This window comes from Panthera pardus, unplaced genomic scaffold (genome assembly GCF_024362965.1).
Source record: "Panthera pardus isolate Hobbes unplaced genomic scaffold, ASM2436296v1 HiC_scaffold_25, whole genome shotgun sequence".
NCBI classification, from domain to species: domain Eukaryota; kingdom Metazoa; phylum Chordata; class Mammalia; order Carnivora; family Felidae; genus Panthera; species Panthera pardus.
This window is the reverse complement of record NW_026526821.1, coordinates 18,195,746-18,220,596: the sequence shown is the minus strand read 5'-3', so window position 1 is coordinate 18,220,596 and position 24,851 is coordinate 18,195,746. Positions and strand designations below refer to the sequence as shown.

The window sequence follows — 24,851 nt, the reverse complement described above, 5'->3', positions numbered from 1 at the left end:
CAGAATTTGTCTCTCTCCCTGAGGTTCACGTGCCAGAACATATCTCATGTTCCCACTGGACAGTGAACTGAGGAAGAGACACAGTTCTGTTCACCCCAGGGCCCCAGTAAAGACCAAAGTCTTCATTACCCATTTCATAGACTACTGATCTGCCCTTCCCACCCAATACTTCTCTACCTAGCCAGTGAATTTCCCCATGGAAGCAACTAATTATTTTTCATCTTGGTGTTCTTCAGGTCTAGCCCAAAGCCTACTGGATCCAATCAAAGGCTGCATCAACTCATGCCAACATAGTGCGACACAGCGGGGAAGCACTAATTCCTGAGAAGTTTTGACTACACGGCAGCAAGTGTGTCGGAAACAGGCAGATGGCAGGCTGGGTGTCTCCCCATGCATGTCTGAGTGCTGGAGCCATGGTTGGGTCTGGAGCCGGAATTGGCAGAGGCACTGCTTCCCCAAAGTTGGGATTATCAGGAGAGTACAGCACAGACTCCTGGCTGGTGTGTGTCATCTTCTCCCACTAGCCCTCATCTGTTTTGGGGTGGGGGAGCAGCACAGGAAGTGATAGTGGACATCCACTTACCCGAGCCATGTTACAGATGCGGAATATTCTGTGGATGATATCCTCATCAATGTCTGCAGACACGAACTCCACCTGGATGGGCCCATAGCATCCAGAGGTCTTCTCAGGCCAGTACTGCATACAGAGCTGGGGCAAGGGAGAGATCAGAGGGAGAGGTCAAGGAGGGGTGGGGGGTGCTGATCTCATTTACCACCAAGCCTTTCTTATTGCCTGCAGGAAACACTGGCTAGAAGTATTAGAGTATTAGGTGGGAAATGGTGAACCTGCCTGTGATCTTTCCTATTTTTCTGGAATTGAGTTAGAACCTACAGCTGAGAGCAAAAGGCAATGCAATGGTTGCCCTTTAACCAGACAGTGGCTTTCAGCCAGAAGTTGTTTTGTCAGCTAAGGGACATTTGGCAGTGTCTGGAGACACTTTTGATGGTCACACCTGGGGGTTGCTATGGGCATTTAGTGCATAGAGGCCAGGATGCTGCTAACCATCCTACGGTATGCGTGATTGTTCCTGAGTGCGATCTGGCCCCACATATCAATAGAGCAGAGATTGAGAAACCCTAGTCTGAGATCCTAAATTGTTCCCTATGTTTATAGTGCCATCAAGGAGAGACAGATAATTTATTCCCTGGTATCTGTGGAGCTGTTATGTGACTTTAGTTGGGAAAAGAATATTCAGGTAGGTGGCGGGTATTGTGGCTCAGAGAGGCACAAAGCTTCCTCAAATCCCCAGTTTCTAAGGGGCATGGAGATGGACCCTGTCCAGGTCTACAGGCCCATGGCTGGGGCTCAGATGGAAGCTAAGATTGCAGCTGCAGGCTTGTTGGGGACCACCCCAGTGTGGACAAAGAGGTCATTTGTTAGACCATTGGCAAGGTATTGGAAAATGTACCCGAGGCTCATAAAGACCCACCATGTCTTCTGAGAGCAGGTTGGGATCAAGTCTTTCATCAGTGGGGTCTGCCACAGCCTACATCGAGCTTGTAGACAAGGAGCTAGATTGACAGGTGACCCATGGGACTCTGATGGCCCCCTACAGCCACCACGGATGCAGGATTTTCATGAAAACAATCCTTCTCCCTTTTGTTGAGAGAGAACAGCCAACTCTCCCTGGGCAGTCATGTGCAAAAACATCTTTTATTCTATTCTTCCTCCAGAACTAGAACCAGAATGGAAGAGCAGGGAGGAAGGAGGATGTAGGAGAGAGAAAAGAACCCAACCTCCAGATTGGGAATAACATGTTCAAATGATGGCCTACAGGCTAAACCTGGCCAGTTGGCTGAATTTGTAAATACAGTTTTATTGAAACACATCCATAATTACTAATTTACATATTGTCTATGGTTGTTGTCAAGCCACAATGGCAGATTTGAGTAGTTGAGAATACCCTGCATAACCTAAAATAGACTTCAAAACCTCAAATATTTCCTTTTTTGTCCTTTATAGAGAAAGTTTGCCAACTCTTGACCTTCATTGTTGTTCTAAGGATAAAGGAGATGATACATGTGAAGAAAGCCCTCAGCACCGTGCCAGGTGTGGAATAAGCATCTGCTAAATTCCAGTGATTTGCATTATTCCGGAACCTATCAGTATCCAGCAAACACAACCACCATAATAATAGCTAACCTATACGTTTGAAGTACTCTTTTTATCATTTCCTTTAAATAGCCAAGACTAGCAAGGCTAGGTTTCACAATGCAATGGTGCCTTGCTTTCCCATCCCCACTGCAGGTTAATTGAGCATATTCAGTGTGTGTGTGTGTGTGTGTGTGTGTGTGTGTGGCGGTGGTGGAGGGGGTGGGACAGTTATCTGCTGAGCTGTGCAATAATGACAAATCCATAATTTGAACTTCATTTCTCTTTGCTATTGGCTTTTCTGGCTTGCAACCTTCACAGTAATGAGGGACTAGTAGAGATAAGTCGGTGGCTGGCCAAAGAAATCAGAATTAATCAGAACTGCCCATTAAAAAAAATAATAACCTTTATCACTTGCATTGAATTGAGTCTTGCCAGAGGTTGGCTGTGATCCTGACATGAGGTACATGGGTCCCAGGCTTCAGAGAAAGTCTATTACCCCCAATATTTTCAGTCCAGAGAGAAGGTGGAATGATTTGTCTCTTTTAATAAGATTTCCAGACCAATTTCTCAAGCTAATAGGTTCTACTGTGCCTCAAACAAGACTCCTATATTTTGGGACACCTCTCTACATTTGATTTTCCAGGTCACTTTCCCATAATGCCCAGAGGGCTGGGGAAGGTTGCAGGGTCCTTCTAATCCTAAATCGGAGCCATCCTGTCACTTAAGGTCCTTAATTCGTGAGACCACAGCAGCACCGTGACATCCAGCTGGGTGATGTGTGGGCACATGTGGTGTTTGAGCTGCCAAACATCATCAGGTCTCCCCACAGCCCAGGATGTCGCACATAATCCAGCCATGGGAAGCAGGAGAAAGAAGAGAGGAAGCCAGTGTTCAGTTCCCAGTGACCTTTTAGGGCTCGGAAAGGATTCTACCAACAAGAATGTCCTCTTTTGTTTAGCTCAAGGCTGTCCTGGTGTCCAAGTGGTGGGATGGTGCCTCAGTACTGGTACTGCCATTTAGGTCTATGTACGCTGTGTAGCAAAACGTAGTAGGGCTCCCACTTGAAGTGCTCTGAGTTCAAATCCCAGCCCTGATGCCTTCCAGCTGAGTAACTTGGCCAAATCTTTTAGCTTCTCTGGGTTATGAGTGGCTGGGAATCATAATGTGTTACTTATCACGGGATATTTAGTGAATATTCAATAAATGTGAGCTATAGTTAGCAGGCAGTGTGTGTGTGTGGGGGGGTGGTTATTCAAAACAAGAGGGATAAACTGAGGGTTTTATTTCCCCCCTCTACTTAGTATCCTTTATGAAAATTTCTCCTTAGGATAATAGCCATACGACTGCCCTTGTGAAAATTCCTGATCAGCCAGCTTGGGGTAGCAGTGGGGTGGGCAGTATCCTGGGCATGGGGACACTGCTCTACATGTCAAAGGAGAGAGAGCTGTGGGTTGTTATTAAAAGGGACCTGGGAGATGACAAAGTTTGGGAGCATAGGAGAGCCAGTGAAAGGGTGGAAGGTGGATCACTGTTTCATGTAACCCCCAAACTCCTAAATATTCAGTAAATTGATAACATGTACAGTGCTCAATGCACATGGATTTCTTGTAGAAACCAGTGAAGAATTGAACTTTGCTCCCTGGGAAACATGGAAATGGAGCAGAGGCCACATATGTGAACTGAGGAACCTGAGCGTGAGCACGTAAATACCAGTGATTTACAGAACTCTTGGGGAGGGAGGCTTATGGTTTCTTTTTTTTCTTAAGCTAACAATTAGTATTTTATTATTTAAAAATTTTTTATTTTAATTAGCATTAGTTAACATAGTGTTCTGTGAGTTTCAGGTGTACGGTATGGTGGTTCTGCTCTTCTATCCATCACCCAGTGCTCATTATGACGAGTGTACTCCTTAATCCCCATCACTTATTTCAACCATCCCTTCACCCTTCTGCCCTCTGGTGACCATCAGTTTGTTCTCTGTAGATAAGAGTCTGCTTCTTGATTTGTCTTTCTTCGTTTTTTCCTTTTGCTGGTGTGTTTTTCTTCTTAAATTCCACATGTGAGTGAAGTCATATGGCAATTGTCTTTCTCTGACTTATTTCACTTAGCATAATACTCTGTAGCTCCATCCATGTTGTTGCAAATGGCAAGATTTCCTTCTTTTTTATGGCTGGATAATATTCCATTGTGTGTGTATGTGTGTGTGTGTGTGTACACACACCACATGCTTATCCATTCTTCAATCGATGGAAACATTATTGGCTACTGCAAATAATGCTGCTGTAAACATAGGGGTGCATGTATCCTTCTGAATGGGTGTTTTTATAGTTTTTGGGTAAATACCCAGTAGTGCGATTGCTGGATCATAAGATAGTTCTATTTTTAAGTTTCTGAGGAAAATCCATACTGTTTCCCACAGTGGCTGCACTAGTATGTATTCCAACAGTGCAAGAGGGTTCTCCTTTCTCCACATTCTCAGCCACATCTGTTGTATCTTGAGTTCTTGATTTTTTCCATTCTGACAGGTGTGAGGTGTAGCTCATGGTAGTTTGGTTGGTATTTCTCTGATGATAAGTGACAATGAGTGTCTTTTCATGTATCTGTTGGCCATCTGGATGTCTTCTTTGGAGATATGTCTGTTCATGTCTTCTGCCCATTTTTAAATTGGATTATTGTTTTTGGGGGGTTAGGTTTTCTAAATTCTTTACATGTTTTGGATACTAATTCTTTATTGGGTATGTAATTTGCATGTATCTTCTCTAATCCCATTGGTTGCCTTTTAGTTTTGTTGATTGTTTCCTTTCCTGTGCAGAAGCCTTTTATTTTGATGTAGCCCCAATAGTTAATTTTTGCTTTTGTTTGCCTTGCCTCAGGAGATACATCTAGAAAGAAGTTACAGTTGATGTCAAATAAGTTGCTTGTGTTCTCCCTTAAGATTTTTATGGTTTCCTGCCTCACATTTAGATATTTACTCCATTTTGAATTTATTTTTGTGTATGGTGTAAGAAAGTGATCCAGTTTCATTCTTCTGCATGTTGCTGTCCAGTTTTCCCAACACCATTTGCCAAAGAGACTTTTTCCCATTGGATATTCTTTCCTGCTTTGTTGAAGATCAACAGACCATATAGTTGTGGGTTTATTTCTGGATAGTCTATTCTATTCCATTGGTCTGTGTATCTATTTTTATATAAGTTCCATACTGTTTTGATTATTACAGCTTTGTTTATAACTTAAAGTCCAGAGTTGTGATGTCCCCAGCTTTGCTTTGCTTTTTCAAGACTGCTTTGGCTATTTGGGTGGAGTCTTTTGTGGCTCCATACAAATTTTAGGATTGTTTGCTCTAGTTCTGTGAAAACTGCTGTTGGTATTTTGATAGGGATTGCATTAAATATGTACATTGCTTTGGATAATATAGATGTTTTAACAATAATTGTTTTTCCAATCCATGAGCATGGAATGTTTTTCCATTTCTTTGTGTCAGTTTCTTTCATGACTGTTTTATAGTTTTCGGAGTACAGCTCTTTCAGCTCTTTGGTTAGATTCATTCCTAGGTATCTTATTGTTTTGGGTGCAATTGTAAATGGGATTGTTTTCTTACTTTTTTTCTGCTGCTCCATTATTGGCGTATAGTAATGCAAGGGATTTCTGTACATTGATTTTGTATCCTGTGATTTTACTGAATTTTTAAATCAGTTCTACTAGTTTTTGGTGGGGTCTTTTGGGTTTTCTATATATCCTATCATGTCATCTGCAAATAGTGAAAGTTTTCCTTCTTCCTTACTGATCTGAATGCCTTTTATTTCCTTTTGTTGTCTGATTGCTGTGGCCAGGACTTACAGTCCTACACTGAATAAAAATGGTGAGAGTGGACCTCCTTGTGTTGTTCCTGGCCTTAGGGGAAAAGCTCTCAGGTTTTTCCCACTGAGGATGATGTTATCTATGGGTTTTTCAAATAAGGCCTTTATGATGTTAAGGTATGTTCTCTCTAAACCTACTTTGTTGAGGGTTTTAATTATGAATGGATGTGATACTTATCAAATGCTTTTTCTGTGTCTATTGAAATGCTCAAATAAACTGAGGGTTGATGGGGGGTGGGAGGGAGGGGAAAGTCAGTGATGGGCAATGAGGAGGGCACCTGTTGGGATGAGCACTGGGTGTTGTATGGAAATCAATTTGACAATAAATTTCATATTAAAAAAATGGTCATATGGTTCTCATCCTTTCTCTTATTGATCACATCAATTGACTTGTGAATATTATACCATGTTTGCAACCCGGGATTAAATCTCGCTTGATCGTGGTAAATGATTTTTTAATGTATTATCAGACGCAGTTTGCTAGTAGTATTTTGTTGAGGATTTTGGCATCTATGTTAATTAGGGATATTGGCCTGTAGTTCTCTTTTTTAGTGGAGTCTTTATCTGGTTTTGGTATCAGTTTAATACTGGCCTGATAGAATGAATTTGGAAGTTTTCCTTTCCTTTCTTCCTTTCCTATTTTTCTGAAAAGTGTAAGAAGAATAAGTACATTCCTTTAAACATTTGGTAGAATTTGCCTATAATGCCATCTGGTTCTGGACTTGTGTTTGTTGGTAATGTTTTGATTACTGATTCAATTTCTTTGCTGGTCTGTTCAAATTTTCTATTTCTTCTTTCAGTTTTGGGTTTCTAGGAATTTATTCATTTCTTCTAGGTTGTCCAATTTGTTGGCATATAGTTTTTCATAATATTCTGAGTGTATGTCTGTCGTATGTATGTTTGTTATTTCTACTCTCATTTCTGATTTTATTTATTTGGGTCCTTTATTTCCCTTGATAAGTCTGGCTAGAGGTTTATTGATTTTATTGATTTTTTTCAAAGAACTAGATCCTGGTTTCATTGATCTGTTCTATTGCTTTTTTTTTTGGTTTTTTGTTTTTAGTTTCTGTATCATTTATTTCTGCTGTAATCTTTATTATTTCCTTCCTTCTGATGTTTTAGGTTTCATTTGCTCTTTTTCTAGTTGCTTTAAGTGTGAGTTTAACATTTTGAGATTTTTCTTGCTTCTTGAGATAAGTCTAGCTTGCTATAAACTTCCGTCTTAGAACTGCTTTTGAAGTATCCCAAAGGTTTTGGACCATTATGTTTTCGTTTTGTTTCAGTGTACTTTTTGATTTCTTCTTTGATTTGTTGGTTGACTCATTCATTGTTTTATTAGTTTGTTATTTGACCTCCATGTATTTGTGATATTTCCAGATTTTTACTTGTGGTTGACGTAGTTTCATAGCATTGTGGTCAGAAAAGATGCATGGCAGGACTTTCACCTTCTTGAATTTTTTTGAGTATGGTTTTGTGGGCTAATATGTGATCTATTCTGGAAATGTTCTACATGTATTTGAAAAGAATGTGTATTCTGCTGTTTTAGAATGGAATGTTCTGAATATATCTGTTAAATCCATCTGTTCCAGTATGTCATTCAAAGCTATTGTTTCCTTCTTGATGTTTGTTTAGATCTGTCCACTGATGTAAGTGGGGGATGTTAAAGTCCCCTACTATTATTTTATTATTATCAATTATTTCCTCTATATTTGTTAACTGTTTTATGTATCTGGGTGCTCCCACATTGAGCATGTATATTTATAATTGCTATATCTTCTTGTTAAATCGTCTCTTTTATTATTATATAGTGTCTCTTCTTTGTCTCTTGTTATAGTCTTTGTGTTAATGTCCATATTGTCCAAAGTAAGTATTGCTACTCTGGCTTTCTTTTGACATCCACTTGCATGATAGATGTTTCTCCATCCCCTCACTTTGAATCTGCTGGTGTCTTTAGCTCTAAAATGAATCTCTTATAGGCACTTTTTATCCACTCTGTTACCCGTGTCTTTTGATTGGAGCATTTAGTCCATTTACATTCAAAGTAATTACTGATATGTATTTATTGCCATTTTATTACTTCTTTTGTGTTTTTTTCTGAAAATTTTCTCTGCTCTTCGTGTTTTGCTTATTTTCATTAGTGACAATTTAGATTTCTTTCTCTACTCTTTATAGGTTTATTAGTGGTTTTTGATATAGTTAAATTAGGTTTGTATACAGCTTCTGCATATAGCAGTCTGTATTAAGTTGATGGTCATTTAAGTTTGAATCCATTCTTTTCCTTCTTCCCCACATTTCAGGTATATGGTATTATATTTTATATTCTTTTTTTGAGTTACTTGACTTTTTTTTACAGAAATATTCATTTCACTGGCTTTGTGTTTCTTATGTTTATACTGTCATTTTTGGTCTCTCCTTTCCACTCAAAGAGTCCCCTGTAATATTTTTTGCATGGCTGCTTTAGTGGTCTCAAACACCTTTAGTTTTTGTTTGTCTGGGAAATTCTATCTCTCCTTCTGAGATAGATTCTGAATGATATCCTTGCTGGATAGAATATTCTTGGCTGCAGATTTTTTCCCATTTAACACTTCAAATATATTATGTCACTCCCTTCTGGCTTGCAAAGTTTCTGTGAAAAATCTCCTGCTAGCCTTATGGGTTTTCCTTTGTAAGTTACTGACTTTGTTGCTTAAAAATTTTTTCTTTATCACATTTTGCAAGTTTAATTACTTGGTGTGGATATGCTTTTGTTGATTTTTCATGAGAGTTCTCTGTGCCTCCTAGATCTGGATATCTGTTTCCTTCCCAGATTAGGGAAGTTTTCAACTGTTATTTCTTTAAATAAACTCTCTGCCCCTCTTCTCTCTCTCTCCTTCTTCTGGGACTCCCATAATATGAATATTATTATGTTTGATGAAGTCATCTAAGTCTATTTCTGTTTTGTGTAATTCTTTCTTTCGTTCAGCCTGATTACTTTCTAGTTGTCTTCTAAGTCTTTAATACGTTGCTCTCCTTCTTCCATCCTGTTGTTCATTCTATCAGGTGTGTTTCTCATTTCATTTATTTAGCCCTTTATCTTTGCCAAGTTATTTCTTATCTCTTTGTTAAGGGTCTCACTGATGTCCTCCACTCTTTTCTCAAATCAGGTGAGTATCCTTTTGTTCATTGCGTTAAATTTTCTATCAGTCATGTTACTTATATCTGGTTCACTTAGATCTCTGCCTGTGGCCTTGTCCTGTTATTTCACTGGGGATAAATTTCTATTTTCTCTACCACTTTGTGCCTGTTTCTTTTAATTTTTTTTTTTCAACGTTTTTTATTTATTTTTGGGACAGAGAGAGACAGAGCATGAATGGGGGAGGGGCAGAGAGAGAGGGAGACACAGAATCGGAAACAGGCTCCAGGCTCCGAGCCATCAGCCCAGAGCCTGACGCGGGGCTCGAACTCACGGACCGCGAGATCGTGACCTGGCTGAAGTCGGACGCTTAACCGACTGCGCCACCCAGGCGCCCCTTGTGCCTGTTTCTGTGTATTAAAGCCAACTGTGTCTTCTGCTCTTGAAAGTAGTGAATTTATGAAGAGGAGGTCCTGGAGTACCCTGTAGTACAGTGTCCCCTGTTCACTAAAAACTGACACTTCAGCAACGAGGCACTACTTATACCTTACTGTTGTGTTTGAGTCACTTTTCCTTTCAGTGAAGTTGTTTGCACTGACTCTGCCTGTTTTGGGCTGTGCTTGCTCTCTGTGGTGTTTGTGGGACCCAGGAAGGCCAGCTCCAAGGGGGCTTGCTGCTGGGGAAATTGGGAGCAGGATAGTGGTATTATCAAAGTTTTTTCTGGGCCACCAGTTCTATGCCAGATCCCCTGAAACACTGTCGGCTTGTGGCTGCATGCTGGGGCTGGTAGGGGCTGTGAGTCAGGGCTGCCAGGGGTGCGAGGCTGGGAGCAGCTGGGTCTGGTGCATGATGGTGGCTGTGGGTATGTGGCCAGGTGTGTCATGAAATGGCAGCTGGGGGCATGGCAGATGTGCGTGGTACACTGAGGCAGCTGTGCACCCATTGGCTGCTTAGGGCACATGTGCAGCTTTAACAAAATTTGCCCTGAGCCCAAGGCAGAGGCTAGCAGTCTTGGAGTGGGTGAGCCTTCAGGAGAACTCATGGGTGTGTTTCATTGCCAAAGGGTCAGGCAGACGTATCTGTGCATCTCTGCCTCTTGCAGGTGGCTCTGTATTTATGCTGGGAGGCAGGGGAGGAACATGGTGACTGCCAGCTCCCTTGCCTTCAGAGAATTCCAACAATACACTCTTAAATCAGTATGAACAGGTCTTCTGGTGTTTGTCCTGGTGTTGTATAAACTGCTGCTTTTATGTTGCTTTTCTCTGTAGGCTGCTATTTCTTTAAGGGCGGTGACCCAGCTTTCATTCACTGTCCTGCTTTGCCCAGTGCTGAGTCAGTTGACTTTTAAAACTCTAGGCTCCAGGTAACCATTGCTTTTATAAACTCACAGAATTTAGCCCCTCTGGTTTTTAAAGCCAAACGTTAGTCTTCCTCATGTGAACTCCCTGGTTCAAGGGCTCATTTCTCTCCTCTGCACACATAGCTCATTCCCTCCTGTGGGCCACATCCCTTTACCTTTCTGACCTTTCTAACCTTTCAGATGCAGCTTCTTATCTATAGTTGTGGAGTTTGTTCTGCCAGTCTTCATATCACTCTCTGGTTTGTTGACTTGGGATGTGAGTGATATCTAATTGAAATGTGGGATAGGGTGAGGTCAGGGTCCTCCTACTTTTTCATCTTCCCAAGCTCCAAGGAGACATGTGGTTTCTTCCAAAGATTCCAGGAGGTCCTGGAAAATGGGGGGATTCAAGGAGGCCGACTTAGCTCTAAGAACATGAGAACACAGCTAACCTGGGGCTGCATGAACATTCAATGCAACTTTGGCATTTTTTAAAATTTAGTTGAAAACCTTTTGAAGAGGCTTTTTCCAAGAATAGGTTTCAATCCTCTAGCCTAGAGTCTGGATCAATGGCCCTTTCCCACATCATGTCCTGGCCCCTCCCTCCTCCTTTTCTCACCCAACAGCCTGGGGAGGGATGGTTTAGAGGGGAGGGCTTCACTACTGCAAAAACGCAGTGTTGCTTATCACATCTGGAACAGGAAGCCAGTCCAGTTGCAGCATATGATCTAGAAATGCCCATGCTTCTTCCAGAAAAGCAGAGGGACTTTTGCTATTTATTGTTAGAACAAGTTAAACCAAGCATGTGTGGACAGCCCTGGAGCAGCTGCCATACATTATTCCACCTAGTGATCTCCATAGCTCTTTGGGCCATGAAAAGATGTCCTTTGGGAGTGCAAGTTCACACGTGAAATATAACAAATGTGGAGGTACCCTCACGGTTGAACATCATTTTCTTGCTGATGGAATCAGAAAGCTAGTTAGTTGCTGGAATAAACACGCTCTGATGAGTTGAATGAAAACTACCATATGGGCCTATTTTTGGAATAAACAATTTAAAAGCACATTGTAGTGCACCTTAGTTATGCCTTTTGTTAATTAAACAATACTTTGATAAAATGGAAAGGCCAGTAATATCACACAGCTTCAGAAATGAAAAATTCTACTTATCAAGCTTATCAAGGTTCATAGTAGGGGAAATCAATCCTGGGCCACTTGAAGATGTAGTTGAATTAGTATTTCTAAGAAATAATATGAAAGTCACCTGAATTAGTTACAAGATTCAGATCAGTGATTATAAAATTCCTTTAAAGAGATTCTATTAAGAACCAAAACATATAATTGGCCAGGTGAGGAAGAGAGAGGGTGAGGTGGCAGGTAAAAAGCAAGGGAGAGAGAAAGGCACATCGTTGGTGACCAAAGCGTATCTTTCTCAATTCTGCCTCTCAACAGCCCCCAAGGGTGAATAATTTAATCCCCATGCAGTGGGGGAACTTTCTTATGACAGTTGCATCAGAATCTGTTCTCAGGGTAGGAGTTTAGGAGAATATGTACAGAGGATGGTAGAATGAGGGGATGTCAAAGGCTCAGGGCAGGCTTGAGAAAGAGGTATTAAAGAAAGCACTCAGGCAGGACTTATGGGGAAGATGTTGGAGTAGGAGGACCCTAAGCTCACTTCATCCCATGGATACAACTAGATAACACAACAGTGCAAATAATGCAAAAAATAACCTGAAGACTGGAAGAACAGATTCCACAACTAAATGTAGAGAAGAGGCAACATTAAAGAGGGTAGGAAGGGTGGAGCTGTGGTGGGGAGCTAAACCAACTCATGGGCCATCCTTGGGAGGGAGGGAGTTGTGGGTGAGGAGAGGGGAGGAAAAAAACTATCACAACAGAGCTTGCACAGGGAAGGTGAAGCCCCATAACATTTGGCTTTGAAACCAAAGGGGGTGAATTTTGTGAGTTCTTACAACTAGGGGGACTTAGAGCCTGGAATTTTAAAATCAGCAGGCTTGGCTCTGGGAGAGTCAAGGAGGGCATTAGGAAGCAAAGTCTCCATGCTTAAAGAGATAGCATAACAGCCCACAGAGATCCAGCCTAGAAGCAGCAGTTTGAAAAATGCCAGGGGCATATGGGTGGGAGAGTTATTTACTCATTTCAGAGGGTGTCCCAGAGGGGAGGATTCACAGGGAGACTCCTCCAGAAACAAAAGAGCTGGCAGGTGCCAATTTCCTCCCCTGCCCCCCAGCATAATCACATGACTACCTGCGGGAACCAGCACAGCACCCACGTTAACTACCTACCTTGCTTACACCAAGCCCTGCTCTCCTTTGCTTTGGCGGATCTGTCCTTTCCAGTCATATTTGCCTGAGCCTTGATGCTTGGGCTGCTCCCTGAGAATACCTTGCAAAGCTTGCCAACACTACATCTTCTGACTGTGCACTTTGCAGGGACTCAGTCCTGGCAGTGATAGGGCAGCAGCTGGTAACCTCTCACAGAGGACACATGCACCTTGTTAAAACTGCATGCCTCACCCTGCATGCTTTGTGGGGTGGCCCCAGCCACTCTGGTCTCAGCAGTGGAGGCACATCTCCTCTCTCAAAGGACAGTGCCACCTTTTTAAAAGTGCTTGCCCCAGCACTACTTTCAAGAACAGGAGACACAGGTAACATTCCTAACACACAGAAACAGACACAGAGAGTTAGAAAAAATGAGAGGAATGTGTCCCAAATGAAAGAGCAGGACAAAACCACAACAAGAGACCTAAGTGAAATGGAGATAAGTAATATGCCTAAATAGAGAATTTGAAGCACTGAACTTCAGAAAAGAGTGGAGGACATCAGAGACACTTTAACAATGAGATAAAGAACCAGAGGTGATGAACACAATAAATGAAATTAAAAAAAACCCATTAGATGGAATAAATAGCATGCAGGAAGAAGAATGAATTAGTGACCTGGAGGGCAGAGTCATGGAAAGTAATCAAGCTAAGCAGGTGAGAGAAAAAAAATTATACAAAATGAAAAAAGACTTCAGGAACTCAGTTACTCCATCAAGCATAATAACAGGGACCTCAGAAGAGGGAGAAAATAGGGCAGAAAATTTATTTGAAGAAATAATAGCTGAAATTTTCCTAATCTGAGGAGAAAACAGATATCTAGACCCAGGAGGCACAGTGATCCCCCAACAAAATCAACCCAAGGGGGACTATACCAAGACACATAGTAATTAAAATGGCAAAAAGTATTGATAAAGAAAAATAATTTTAAAGCAGCAAGACAAAAGTAGCCAGTAACTTACAAGGGAAAACCCATAAGTCTGGCAGGAGATTTTTCAACAGAAGTCTGCAAGCCAGAATAGAGTGGCATAATATATTCAAAATACAGAATGGGAAAAATTTGCATCCTGGAATATTCTAACCAACAAGGCTATCAGAATAGAAAGAGAGAGAGAGTTTCCCAGACAAACCAAAACTAAAGGAGCTCATGACCACTAAACCAGCCCTACAAGAAAATGTTAGAGTGGACTCATGTAGAAAGGAGAGACCATAAGTAAGAGTGAGTAGGAAGCACAAAAGCAGTGAAAATAAGTATATTGTAAAAATCAAAGGACTCACAAAATAAAAGGAAGTAAAGTATGATACCATATACCTAAAACATGGGGACGAGAGGAGTAAAGAATGGGTTCAAATTTAAACAACCATCAACTTAATATAACTACTATATGTAGAAGATGTTATATACATAATGGTAACCACAAATCAAAAATAAAAAGTCAGTAATCTGCAAAAAACAGAAAGGAAGTCAAATACATTATGAAAGAAAGCCAATTTATAGTGAGAGAAGAGAGCGAGGGAAGAAAGGAACAGAGAAAATATACAAAGCCAACCACAAAACAAATACGAAATGTTAATAAATACATCTATATCAATAATTACTTTGAATGCAAATGGACTAAACACTCAAAAGGCACAGGGTGGTGGAAAGGATAAAAAACCTACTTATATGCTGCCTATAAGAGACTCGTTCTAGTCTTAAGACACCTGCAGATTGGGGGTCCTTGGGTGGCTCAGTCATTGGGCATCCAACTTCGGCTCAGGTCATGATCTCACCATTCATGAGTTTAAGCCCCACGTCGGGCTCTGTGCTGACAGCTCGGAGCCTGGAGCTTGATTTGGATTCTGTCTCCCTCTCTCTGTGCTCCTCCCCCACTTGCATTTTGTCTCTCTCTCTCTCAAAAACAAATAAACATTAAAAAATATATTTAAAAGACACCCACAGATTGAAAGTGAGGGGATGAAGAAATATCTATCATGCAAATGGATATCAAAATAAAGCTGGAATAGCAATACTTATGTTGGACAAAATAGACTTTAAAACAGAGTCTGTGAAAAGAGACAAAGAAGAACACTGTATAATAAAGGGGACAATCCAAGAAGATAACAGCAAATATATATATATATGTGTGTGTGTGTGCGCGCACACACACACATATGTATATACACCAAATATGGAAGCACCCAAATATATAATTCAGTAACAAACACAAAGGAACTAATTGATGATAATACAATAACTCTAGGGGACTTTAATACCTTACTTACATCAATGGACAGATCATCCAAATGAACATCAACAAGGAAATGGGCTTGAATGACACACTAGACCAGATGGATCTAACAGATGTATTCAGAATATTCAATTCTAAAACAGAATATACAAGTGAACACGGAACATTATCCAGAATAGATCACATATTAGCCCAGAGAAACATACACAACAGATTCAAAATGATCTAAGTCTCACTATGCATGTTTTCTGACCACCACGCTATGAAAGTAGAAATCAACCACAAGCAAAAATCTGGAAAGACCACAAGTACATGGAGATTAAATAACATGCTACTAAACAATGAATGGGTCAACTGAGAAATCAAAGAAGAAATAAAAAAATACATGGAAACGTATAAAAATGAAAACAGTCTAAAACCCTTGGAATCTAGCAAAAGCTGTTCTAAAAGGGAAGCTAGAGAAATCTCAAATAACTCAATCTTATAACCTCAAGGAGCTAGAAAAAGAAGGAAAAAACCCAAATCCAAAAACTAGCAGAAGGAAGGAAATGATAAAGATTAGTGGAAGTAAATTATATAGAAACTAAAAAAAAAAAAAAAAAAAAAAAAGCAGGAAAAGACCTCTCTGACCTCAGCCGCAGCAATTTCTTACTTGACACATCCCCAAAGGCAAGGGAATTAAAAGCAAAAATGAACTATTGGGACCTCATGAAGGTAAAAAGCTTCTGCACAGCAAAGGAAACAATCAACAAAACTAAAAGGCAACCAACGGAATGGGAAAAGATATTTGCAAATGACATATCAGACAAAGTGCTAGTATCCAAAATCTATAAAGAGCTCACCAAACTCCACACCCAAAAAACAAATAATCCAGTGAAGAAATGGGCAGAAAACATGAATAGACACTTCTATAAAGAAGACATCCAGATGGCCAACAGGCACATGAAAAGATGCTCAACATCGCTCCTCATCAGGGAAATACAAATCAAAACCACACTCAGATAGATATCACCTCACGCCAGTCAGTGGCCAAAATGAACAAATCAGGAGACTATAGATGCTGGAGAGGATGTGGAGAAATGGGAACCCTCTTGCACTGTTGGTGGGAATGCAAACTGGTGCAGCCACTCTGGAAAACAGTGTGGAGGTTCCTCAAAAAATTAAAAATAGACCTACCCTATGACCCAGCAGTAGCACTGCTAGGAATTTACCCAAGGGATACAGGAGTACTGATGCATAGGGGCACTTGTACCCCAATGTTTATAGCAGCACTCTCAACAATAGCCAAATTGTGGAAAAAGCCTAAATGTCCATCAACTGATGAATGGATAAAAAAATTGTGGTTTATATACACAATGGAGTACTACATGGCAATGAGAAAGAATGAAATATGGCCCTTTGTAGTAATGTGGATGGAACTGGAGAGTGTGATGCTAAGTGAAATAAGCCATACAGAGAAAGACAGATACCATATGTTTTCACTCTTATGTGGATCCTGAGAAACTTAACAGAAACCCATGGGGGAGGGGAGGGAAAAATAAGAAAAAAAAGAGGTTAGAGTGGGAGAGAGAGCCAAAGCATAAGAGACTCTTAAAAACTGAGAACTGAGGGTGTATGGGGGATGGGAGGGAGGGGAAGGTAGGTGATGGGCATTGAAGAGGGCATCTTTTGGGATGAGCACTGGGTGTTGTATGGAAACTAATTTGACAATAAATTTCATATAATCAAAAAAAATAAACTAAAAAAAAAAAGAAACCAAGAGCTGGTTCTTTGAAAAGATCAACAAAATTGATAAACCTCTAGCCAGACTTCTAAAGAAAAGGAAAAAAGAGGACTCAAACAAACTCAGAAGTGAAGTGAAAGAGGAGAAATAACAAATGACACCACAGGAATACAAAGGATTATTAGAGAATATAATGAACAATTATATGCCAACAAATTGAACAATGTAGAAGAAATGGATAAATTACTAGAAACATGTAAACTGCCAAAACTGAAGCAGGAAGAAATAGAAAATTTGAACAGACCAGTTACCAGCCAGGAAATTGAATCAGTAATCAAAAACCTCCCAGCAAACAAAAGCCCAGGACTAGTGAATTGTACCAAACATTTAAAGCAGAGTTAATGTTTATTCTCAAACTGTTCCAAAAAATAGAAAAGGAAGGAAAACTTCCAAATTCACTCTATGAGGCCAGCATTACCTTGATACCAAAACCAGATGAAGACACTACCAAAAAGACTATTACAGGCCAATATCCCTGATTAACATAGATGCAAAAATTCTTAACAAAATGCTAGCAAACCAAATTCAACAATACATTAAAAAATCATTCACAGGGGTGCCTGGGTGGCTCAGTCAGTTAAGCATCTGACTCTTGATCTCCACTCAGGTCGTGATCTCACGGTTCATGGGTTTGAGCCCTCTGTTGGGCTCTATGCTGACAATGGAGCCTGCTTGGAATTCTCTCTCCCTCTCTCTGTCCCTACCCCACTTGTGCTCTTTCTCTCTCTCTCAAAATAAATAGACTTTAAAAAAAGCATTCACAAAGATCAAGTGGGATTTATTCCTGAGATGCAAAGGTGATTCAATATTTGCAAATCAATCAATGTGATACATCATACCAATAAGTGAAAGGAAGAAACAAGACAATTTCAGTACACCCAGAGAAAACATTTGACACAATACAACATTTATTCATGATAAAATCCCTCAACAAGGTTAGAGGGAACATACCTCAAAATAATAAAGGTCTTATATGAAAACCCCACAGCTAACATCATCCTCAATGGGGAAAACCTGAGAGCTTTTCCCTTAAGATCAGGAACAAGACAAGGCTATCCGTTCTCACCACTTTTATTCAACAAAGTACTGGAAGTCCTAGCCATAGCAATAAGACAAGAGAAAGGAATAAAATGGATCCAAATTGGTAAGGAAGAAGTAAAAATTTCACTATTTGCAGATGACATGATACTATATATAGAAAACCTAAAAGATTACACACACAAAAAAACAACCCCTACTAGAACTGATAACAATTCCACATGGTTGCAGGATACAAAATCAATGTACAGAAAGCCATTGCATTACCAAACATTAGTAGTGAAGCAGGAGAAAGAGAAATTAAGAAAACAATCCAATTTACAATGGCACCCAAAAATTAGATACCTAGGAATGAACCTAACCAAAGAGCTGAAAGACCTGTCATCTAAAAACCATAAAACACTCATGAAAGAAATTGATGATGAGCCAAAGAAACAGAAAGACATTCCATGTGCATGTAAGAAGAACAAATATTGTTAAACTACACATTTAATGCAATCCCTATCAAAATACCAAAGCAGTTTTCACAGAAGTAGAATAATCCTAAAATTTGTATGGAACCACAAAAGACTCTGCCTGAATAGCCAAAGCCATCTTGAAAAAGCAAAGCAAAGCTGGAGATATCCTGTCTCTGGACTTCAAGTTATATTATAAAGCTGTAGTAATCAAAACAATGTGGTACTGGTTCAAAAACAGATGTATAGATCAATGTAACAATAGAAAATCTAGAAGCAAACCCACAATTATATGGATAATTGATCTTCAACAAAGCAGGAAAGAATATTTAATGGCAAAAAAGGCAGTCTCTTCAACAAATGGTGTTGGGAAAACTGGACAGTAACATGCAGAAGAATGAAACTAGACCACTCTCTTACACCATATACAAAAATAAATTAAAAATGGATTAAATATCTACATTTGATACTGGAAACCATAAAAATCCTAGAAAATAATATAGGAAATAATTTTCCTAACATTGGCCATAACAAAATCTTTCTAGATCTGTCTCTTGAGGCAAGGTAAACAAAAGCAAAAATAGACTATTGGCACTATATCAAAATAAAAAGCTTCTGCTGCACAGCGAGGGAAACAACCAATATCAAAACAACCAAAAGACAATCTGAATGGAAGAAGATATTTGCAAATATTGTATCTGATAAAGGGTTAGTATCCAAAATTTAGAACTTACATAACTCAATACCAGAAACCAAATAATCAAATAAAAAATGGGCAGAAGACATGAACCAACATTTCCCCAAAGAAGACATCCAGCTGGCCAACAGACACATGAAAAGATGCTCAACATCACTCATTATCAGGGAAATGCAAATAAAAAGCACAGTGAGATACCATCTGTCAGAACAGCTAAAATCAAAAACTAAAGAAACAACAGGGTGTTGGCGAGGATGTGGCAAAGGGGAACCCTCATGCATTGTTGGTGCATATGCAAACTGGTGAAGTCACTCTGGAAAGCAGTGTGGAGGTTCCTCAGAAAGTTAAAAATAGAACTACTCTAAGATCCAGCAATTACACTACTAGGTATTTACTCAAAAGATACAAATATACAGATTTGAAGGGGTATAGGCACCCCGATGTTTATAGAAGTATTACCAATAATAGCCAAACTATGGAAAGAGCCCAAGTGTCTATCAGTAGATGCATGGATAAAGAGGTGGTATATGTAGGAAATATTATTTAGCCATTAAAAAAGAATGACATTTTTCCATTTGCAACAACATGGATGGATCTAGAGAGAATACTACGTGAAATGCAGTCAGAAAAAGACAAATACCATATGATTTCACTCATATGTGAATTTAAAGGAACAAAACAAAGGAGCAATGGAGGGGGGGAAACCCCTTAACTGTAGAGAACAAAGTGATGGTTACCAGAGGGGAGGTGAGGAGAGGTTGGGTAAAATAGGTGAAGGGCATTGGGAGTGCACTTATATTGATGAGCGCTTTGTAAGGTACGGTATTGTTGAATGGCTATATTATACACCTGAAACTGATGCAGCAGTATATGTTCACTATATGTTAAAATAAAGAGTTCAATTATACAGATGAAGAAAGGAACAACTTTTGGGTAGAAGGTGGCATTGCTCGGGGAGGTATGGGAGAAGAGGCCGAGGCAGGGGCTGTTTGGGCAACAGGGTGTTGGGGGGAGATGTGCTCCAAACCATGAGGATGAGGAGGCAGGGGGGTTTAAGAATGAGGATGTGCAATGTTCAACCTTTGGTCATGGGCATTACTGGGATTCAAACTCCACCTGGGTATATGGAGCAGGAAGTAAAGCCTGAGCATGAACTAGGAAGTGGCCATGCAAACAGGACTCCCTTGCAATTCCCAGAAATCTGTGGGGTGGATAACAGACTTGCCCACAGGATTGGGGAATAGGAAGCAGAGCCCATTTCAATTAAACCTTCAAAGACAGAGTGAACTTGGCTGACATCAGGGTTAAATGAATTTAATAGAGGATTGTGTTAAGACTTGGAGAAGTTATGAAACTAGCTTACGGCAACACACCAAGTTAAGTGGCAGGGCTAGAACTTGACTCTGGTCTCACGGCCCCAGACTTCTTATTCTACTGTTACCCTCTCTGGAACAGAAGGACGGCTCCTTGCAAAGTCAGACCTGAGGCTCTTGGAGACATAGACTTGGGTGTTCTGTGGGTTTTGCTAGCATGTTAGGCTGTGTTTTCACAAACGGAGATAAAAATGGGGATACCAGTGCTTGCTATTTGCCCTGCAGGCACAATGACAAAAAAAAGACATTACGCTGCATTTCTCCTGGGAGAATGATGAGCTTGCCTGTCAACTTTTAGAAGCTCTGTGGAAATGCACTGTTCTTGGTTTCACCCTCCCTCACCTTTCTATCTGGCCTAGCATCACCTGAACTCTCAGACTTTCCATGGTGGGAGCCTCAGAACTGGGTGACTCAGCTTTTATATAGCTCTTGTTTGTTTTAAACCAGAAAATATTTCTTCCTGCTCCATATACCCAGGTACCAGCCGGTGATTATCAGGCACCAGAGCCCTGGAAACGCTACTGTTTAAATGGCTACCAAAATCTTCACAACCCTTGGAAGGGGACCTTCAGCCCAAGTCAGTGATGGGTTGTGGGGCTTTGGATAAATCTTGTAAAAAATTGTTTTTATGTTTATTTTTGAGACAGAGAGAGAGAGCTCAAGCAGGGGAGGGGCAGACAGAGAGGGAGACACAGAATTGGAAGCAGGCTCCAGGCTCTGAGCTATCAGCCCAGAGCCGGATATAGGGCTCAAACTCACGAGCCTTCGAGCCAGCAATGAGATCATGAGCCGAAGTCGGCCACTTAACCAACTGAGCCACCCAGGTGCCTTTAAATCTTTTTTTTTTTTTCCTTGCCTGGACCTCAGCTTCCTGCCATGCAAAATGAGGGGAAATAGACCCTGGTCAGATCAGTGGTTTTCAAAGTGGTGTCCGTAAATTTGGCAGGAGAAGCCAATAAGATATCCCCAAAGTGATTAACAGCCAAATGCTATCAGGTTGTTGTCCTGGAGTGGAGGACACCAAATCTCTGGCTTTGGGCTGGAATTAGACCATTGTGTATTAGCTCTGTATATGGTCTGCTGATCAGAAGTTGATTGGAGTAGTTATATTCATGGAAAAACATACAAGTAAACTAACAAATTATTAATTATTAAATACAGTTTGGGAAACAAAAGCTTCCAAAATAGCAGGTCTATGGAGGAAAGACCTAGGAAATATCAAAAGGTATTCAGAGATCACTTAGATGATAAAATCGCTAAGATATAAGCCAGATAAAGTATACTCCCTAGAGTGACAAGTGAAATACTGAGAAACTCAGGGGACATTGTACGCCTGGTCAATATAATAAACGGGCAGAATATTGAAGGAATATTAAAGACCTAGCACTTACTATGTGGAGACAACCAAAGAGATCCTGGGCCTCAATGACCCCAAACCTGATTACAGGCCGGTGGGGTGATATACGGTGGCCATCTCCTGCTGGATTCTTCCATAGCTGACCACAGAGCTCAGGAGTGACATGCTGCCTGGACACTGGCTTTTCCATTCCTTCTGCTTCCTGGTCAGCTCCTTCCTGCCACTTGAGGGTCTTGGTTGAGATGGTTCCAGTTAAAGATGATTCCATCCTGTTTGATGCCAAAGGGAGTCTGGCAGGTAGATATTACTTCACTACAGTGTCTGCTCCATGGGGAGTGGCTTTTATTTTTTTTGGTGCCTCTTTTGTCTTTTGCTATGTCTGGTCTGTGCCTAGTTCAGGGTAGTTTCTCAATCCATGCATGTTGATGACTGAATGCAACCCAGAAAATATGCACCTTAACTTTTAAAAGACCTCCTCTGGGTCAGCAAGAGTCCTGTGGAGGCGGGTCATCTGCCTTCTCCTTGGCTCTCCCCATCCTGTTCTCTCATGTTTCCTGATGGACTCTAATTCAGGCATGGATTTCTCTAGAATAAGCCACTTTCCAGTTCAACACTGGTGATTCTGGACGTTCCCATGATTTCAGTCTCACAACCTGCACTGATCCCTACAACTCTGAGTCTCAATTCCTGTTTTCAGTTGTATTGCCTGCAGTAGTTTTCTATGGCTAATGTAACAAACTACCACAGATGTAGTGGCTTAACCCAACACAAATGTATTATCTGGAGGTCAGAAATCTGCAATGAGTATTAAAGGATTAAAATAAAAGTGTCACTAGAGCTGTCTGTCTTCCTTTCTGGAGTCTGTAGGGGCCAAACTATTCCTCATCTCCCCAGGTTTTTAGAGGCGGCCAGCATTCCTTGACCTGTGGCTCTATCACTCCACTTTCTGCTTCCATAATCCCATGGTCTGCTTCCATCACCACTGACTTTGATCTTCTTGCACCCCTCTGACTAGGAACCTAATATGGGGCCCAGCTGGATAACTCAGGACAATTTACATACCTCAACATCCTTAAATTTACCACATCTGCAAAGTCCCTTGTATGAGATAACATTCATAGATTTAGAGACCAGGATGTGGACATCTTTTGGCGGGGGCATGATTCTGTCTACTGCACAGTTCCAACCCATGGCTGGCACAGAGGATTTCCTGAGTTGTCTAAACAATGTGGCAGGTGTGGCATGACCATGACGAGGGCTTCTTTTTGGGTCTGCTCCCCATGAGCTCTGGTCTATCTGTAGAGCCCACAAAGATGGAAGAGATCTTGGGTCAATGCTGTTGGGTGTGACTGGAAAGATTCTTTCTGATGTGCCCACTGGAAACCACACTGTCATTTGCTGGATGTTGTGGTTCTAGGATATTGCTCCACTAATCTGATCATAGGCCTTGGAGTCTCAAAGAGCTAAAAAAGAAAATCTCTAAGGTTGAATATGTAGTTGCCTTCAGAGTCTTTATCTTTAGCTCCCACTGCTTGTAATTATCTTTGAACTGAAGCCACTGTGGAGAAGGGAAAATATCTTTGGTTGGGGATAGCTGACTGAATGATGCAGTATAGGATTCTGAGCAGAGGCAGGCAGATTTGGCCAGCAGTGCAAGAAAATAAGTCACTAGAGATGTTTCCTCCTCTCCTCAACCTTATTTTGCTGCAGTGTATAGGTAGTCCTGCCACAACCCTCCACACAAGCCCTTGTGGTTGGCCCGTGGTCAAACCAGAGGATGTGGCATTCACTGGTCCTCTGATGATGCTCAGGACCTATGACAGACCCATCTGTGTTGCTGGGCTGGCCAGGAAGCTGTAGCTGTCCTGGCATGGGCATGCTGGCAGACAAATGCTGATGCCGCTTCAAAGAACCGCCCTTCCAGGTGCTGAGGGCAGCTTTTCTGCTGCTCACGCTGTGTCATTGTTTATTTTCGCAAGGCACCCAGCTGTTGTGGTGATGATATTTATATCAATAAGTGTTCTATTCATCTGTCGATTTTAGGGGATGCTTGCCAGCTGCATATGGCAGCCAACCTCATGGCCCTTCTAAGCCTGATGTTTTTGCAGTTAGAGAATCAATTCTTAAAGGCTGTATCAACATCTGGGGCTGAGAAATCTTCATTCACCTGAGACACACCCTGGAAGGGGCAGTTATAGTCAATGACCTAGACCCCTGCTTCTCTACATGTCCCAAAGTGAGATTCTTTCACACTCCTCCTCCATGCCCAAGCTCTGGTTTTGCAAAAAGGGCTTCTGGAAAAGGGGGAACAGCAAACAGGCTTTCACAGGCTCTACTTCATTCATGGACTCAGTGAGCAGAGTTCACCATTTTAATTTCTCAGGCAAAGGAATAGGGTGGTGATGCCTTCTGAGTCTGGAACTCCACAGAAGTCTTTGTTTTATGGGAATCCATTTAATTTCATGGTTATCTTGGATTCCAGCCACATCTACTGATTGAGCCCCTTGGGGACTCACACACCATATTCAGTCTGTCAGGATATTTTGTTGGGTCTCCCTTCAGGAGATATCCAGAATCCACTCCACGGCTACCACTTAGGTTCAAGCTGCCATCACATCCCTTAGCAAATACACTCTCCTTCCCAGACCATTAGTGTGTTCTCAACACAGTAGCTAGAGGGATGTTTTGTTTGTTTTGTTTTTGTTTTTTTTTAAAGGTCAAAGTATGTCACTCCTCTCCTCAAAACCTGTCAGTGGCTCCCTTCTTCTGTCAGAGTAAAACTCGAGTTCTTCCTAGGACCCCTAAGGGCCTCCATGACCTGGCCCTGCCGTGTGTCTGTGTCACCTGCTGCTGCTGTCTCCATGTTCACTCTGTTCCAGTCACAATGGCCTCTGTGCTGTTCCTCAAATGTGCCAGGCATGTGCGCACCATAAGGTGTTGGTGTGGGTTGTCCTTTCTCCCTGCAATGCTCTTCCCAGAGATGGTCACACGGCTCATTTTCTCCACCTCCTTCAAAAATATGCTTATATGTGACCTTCTCAATACAGCTTGCCTTGATCACTCTATCAATAGAGTGCCCCACACCTGCCTTCCAGTCTTCCTCTTAATTTTTT

The 24,851-nt window shown here is 41.1% G+C and overlaps 1 protein-coding gene across 17 annotated transcripts in view; it reads right to left on the bottom strand.

Annotated features, from left to right (window-relative positions):
* PTPRT (protein tyrosine phosphatase receptor type T) overlaps positions 1-24,851 on the bottom strand; it is a 1,067,285-nt gene that overhangs the window by 5,708 nt on the left and 1,036,726 nt on the right. For all 17 annotated transcript variants that reach the window (XM_019458468.2, XM_019458472.2, XM_053890232.1 and 14 more), the window contains one exon: positions 584-709. In XM_019458468.2, the coding sequence (XP_019314013.2) occupies positions 584-709 (126 nt within the window). The remainder of the gene's footprint in view (positions 1-583; positions 710-24,851) is intronic.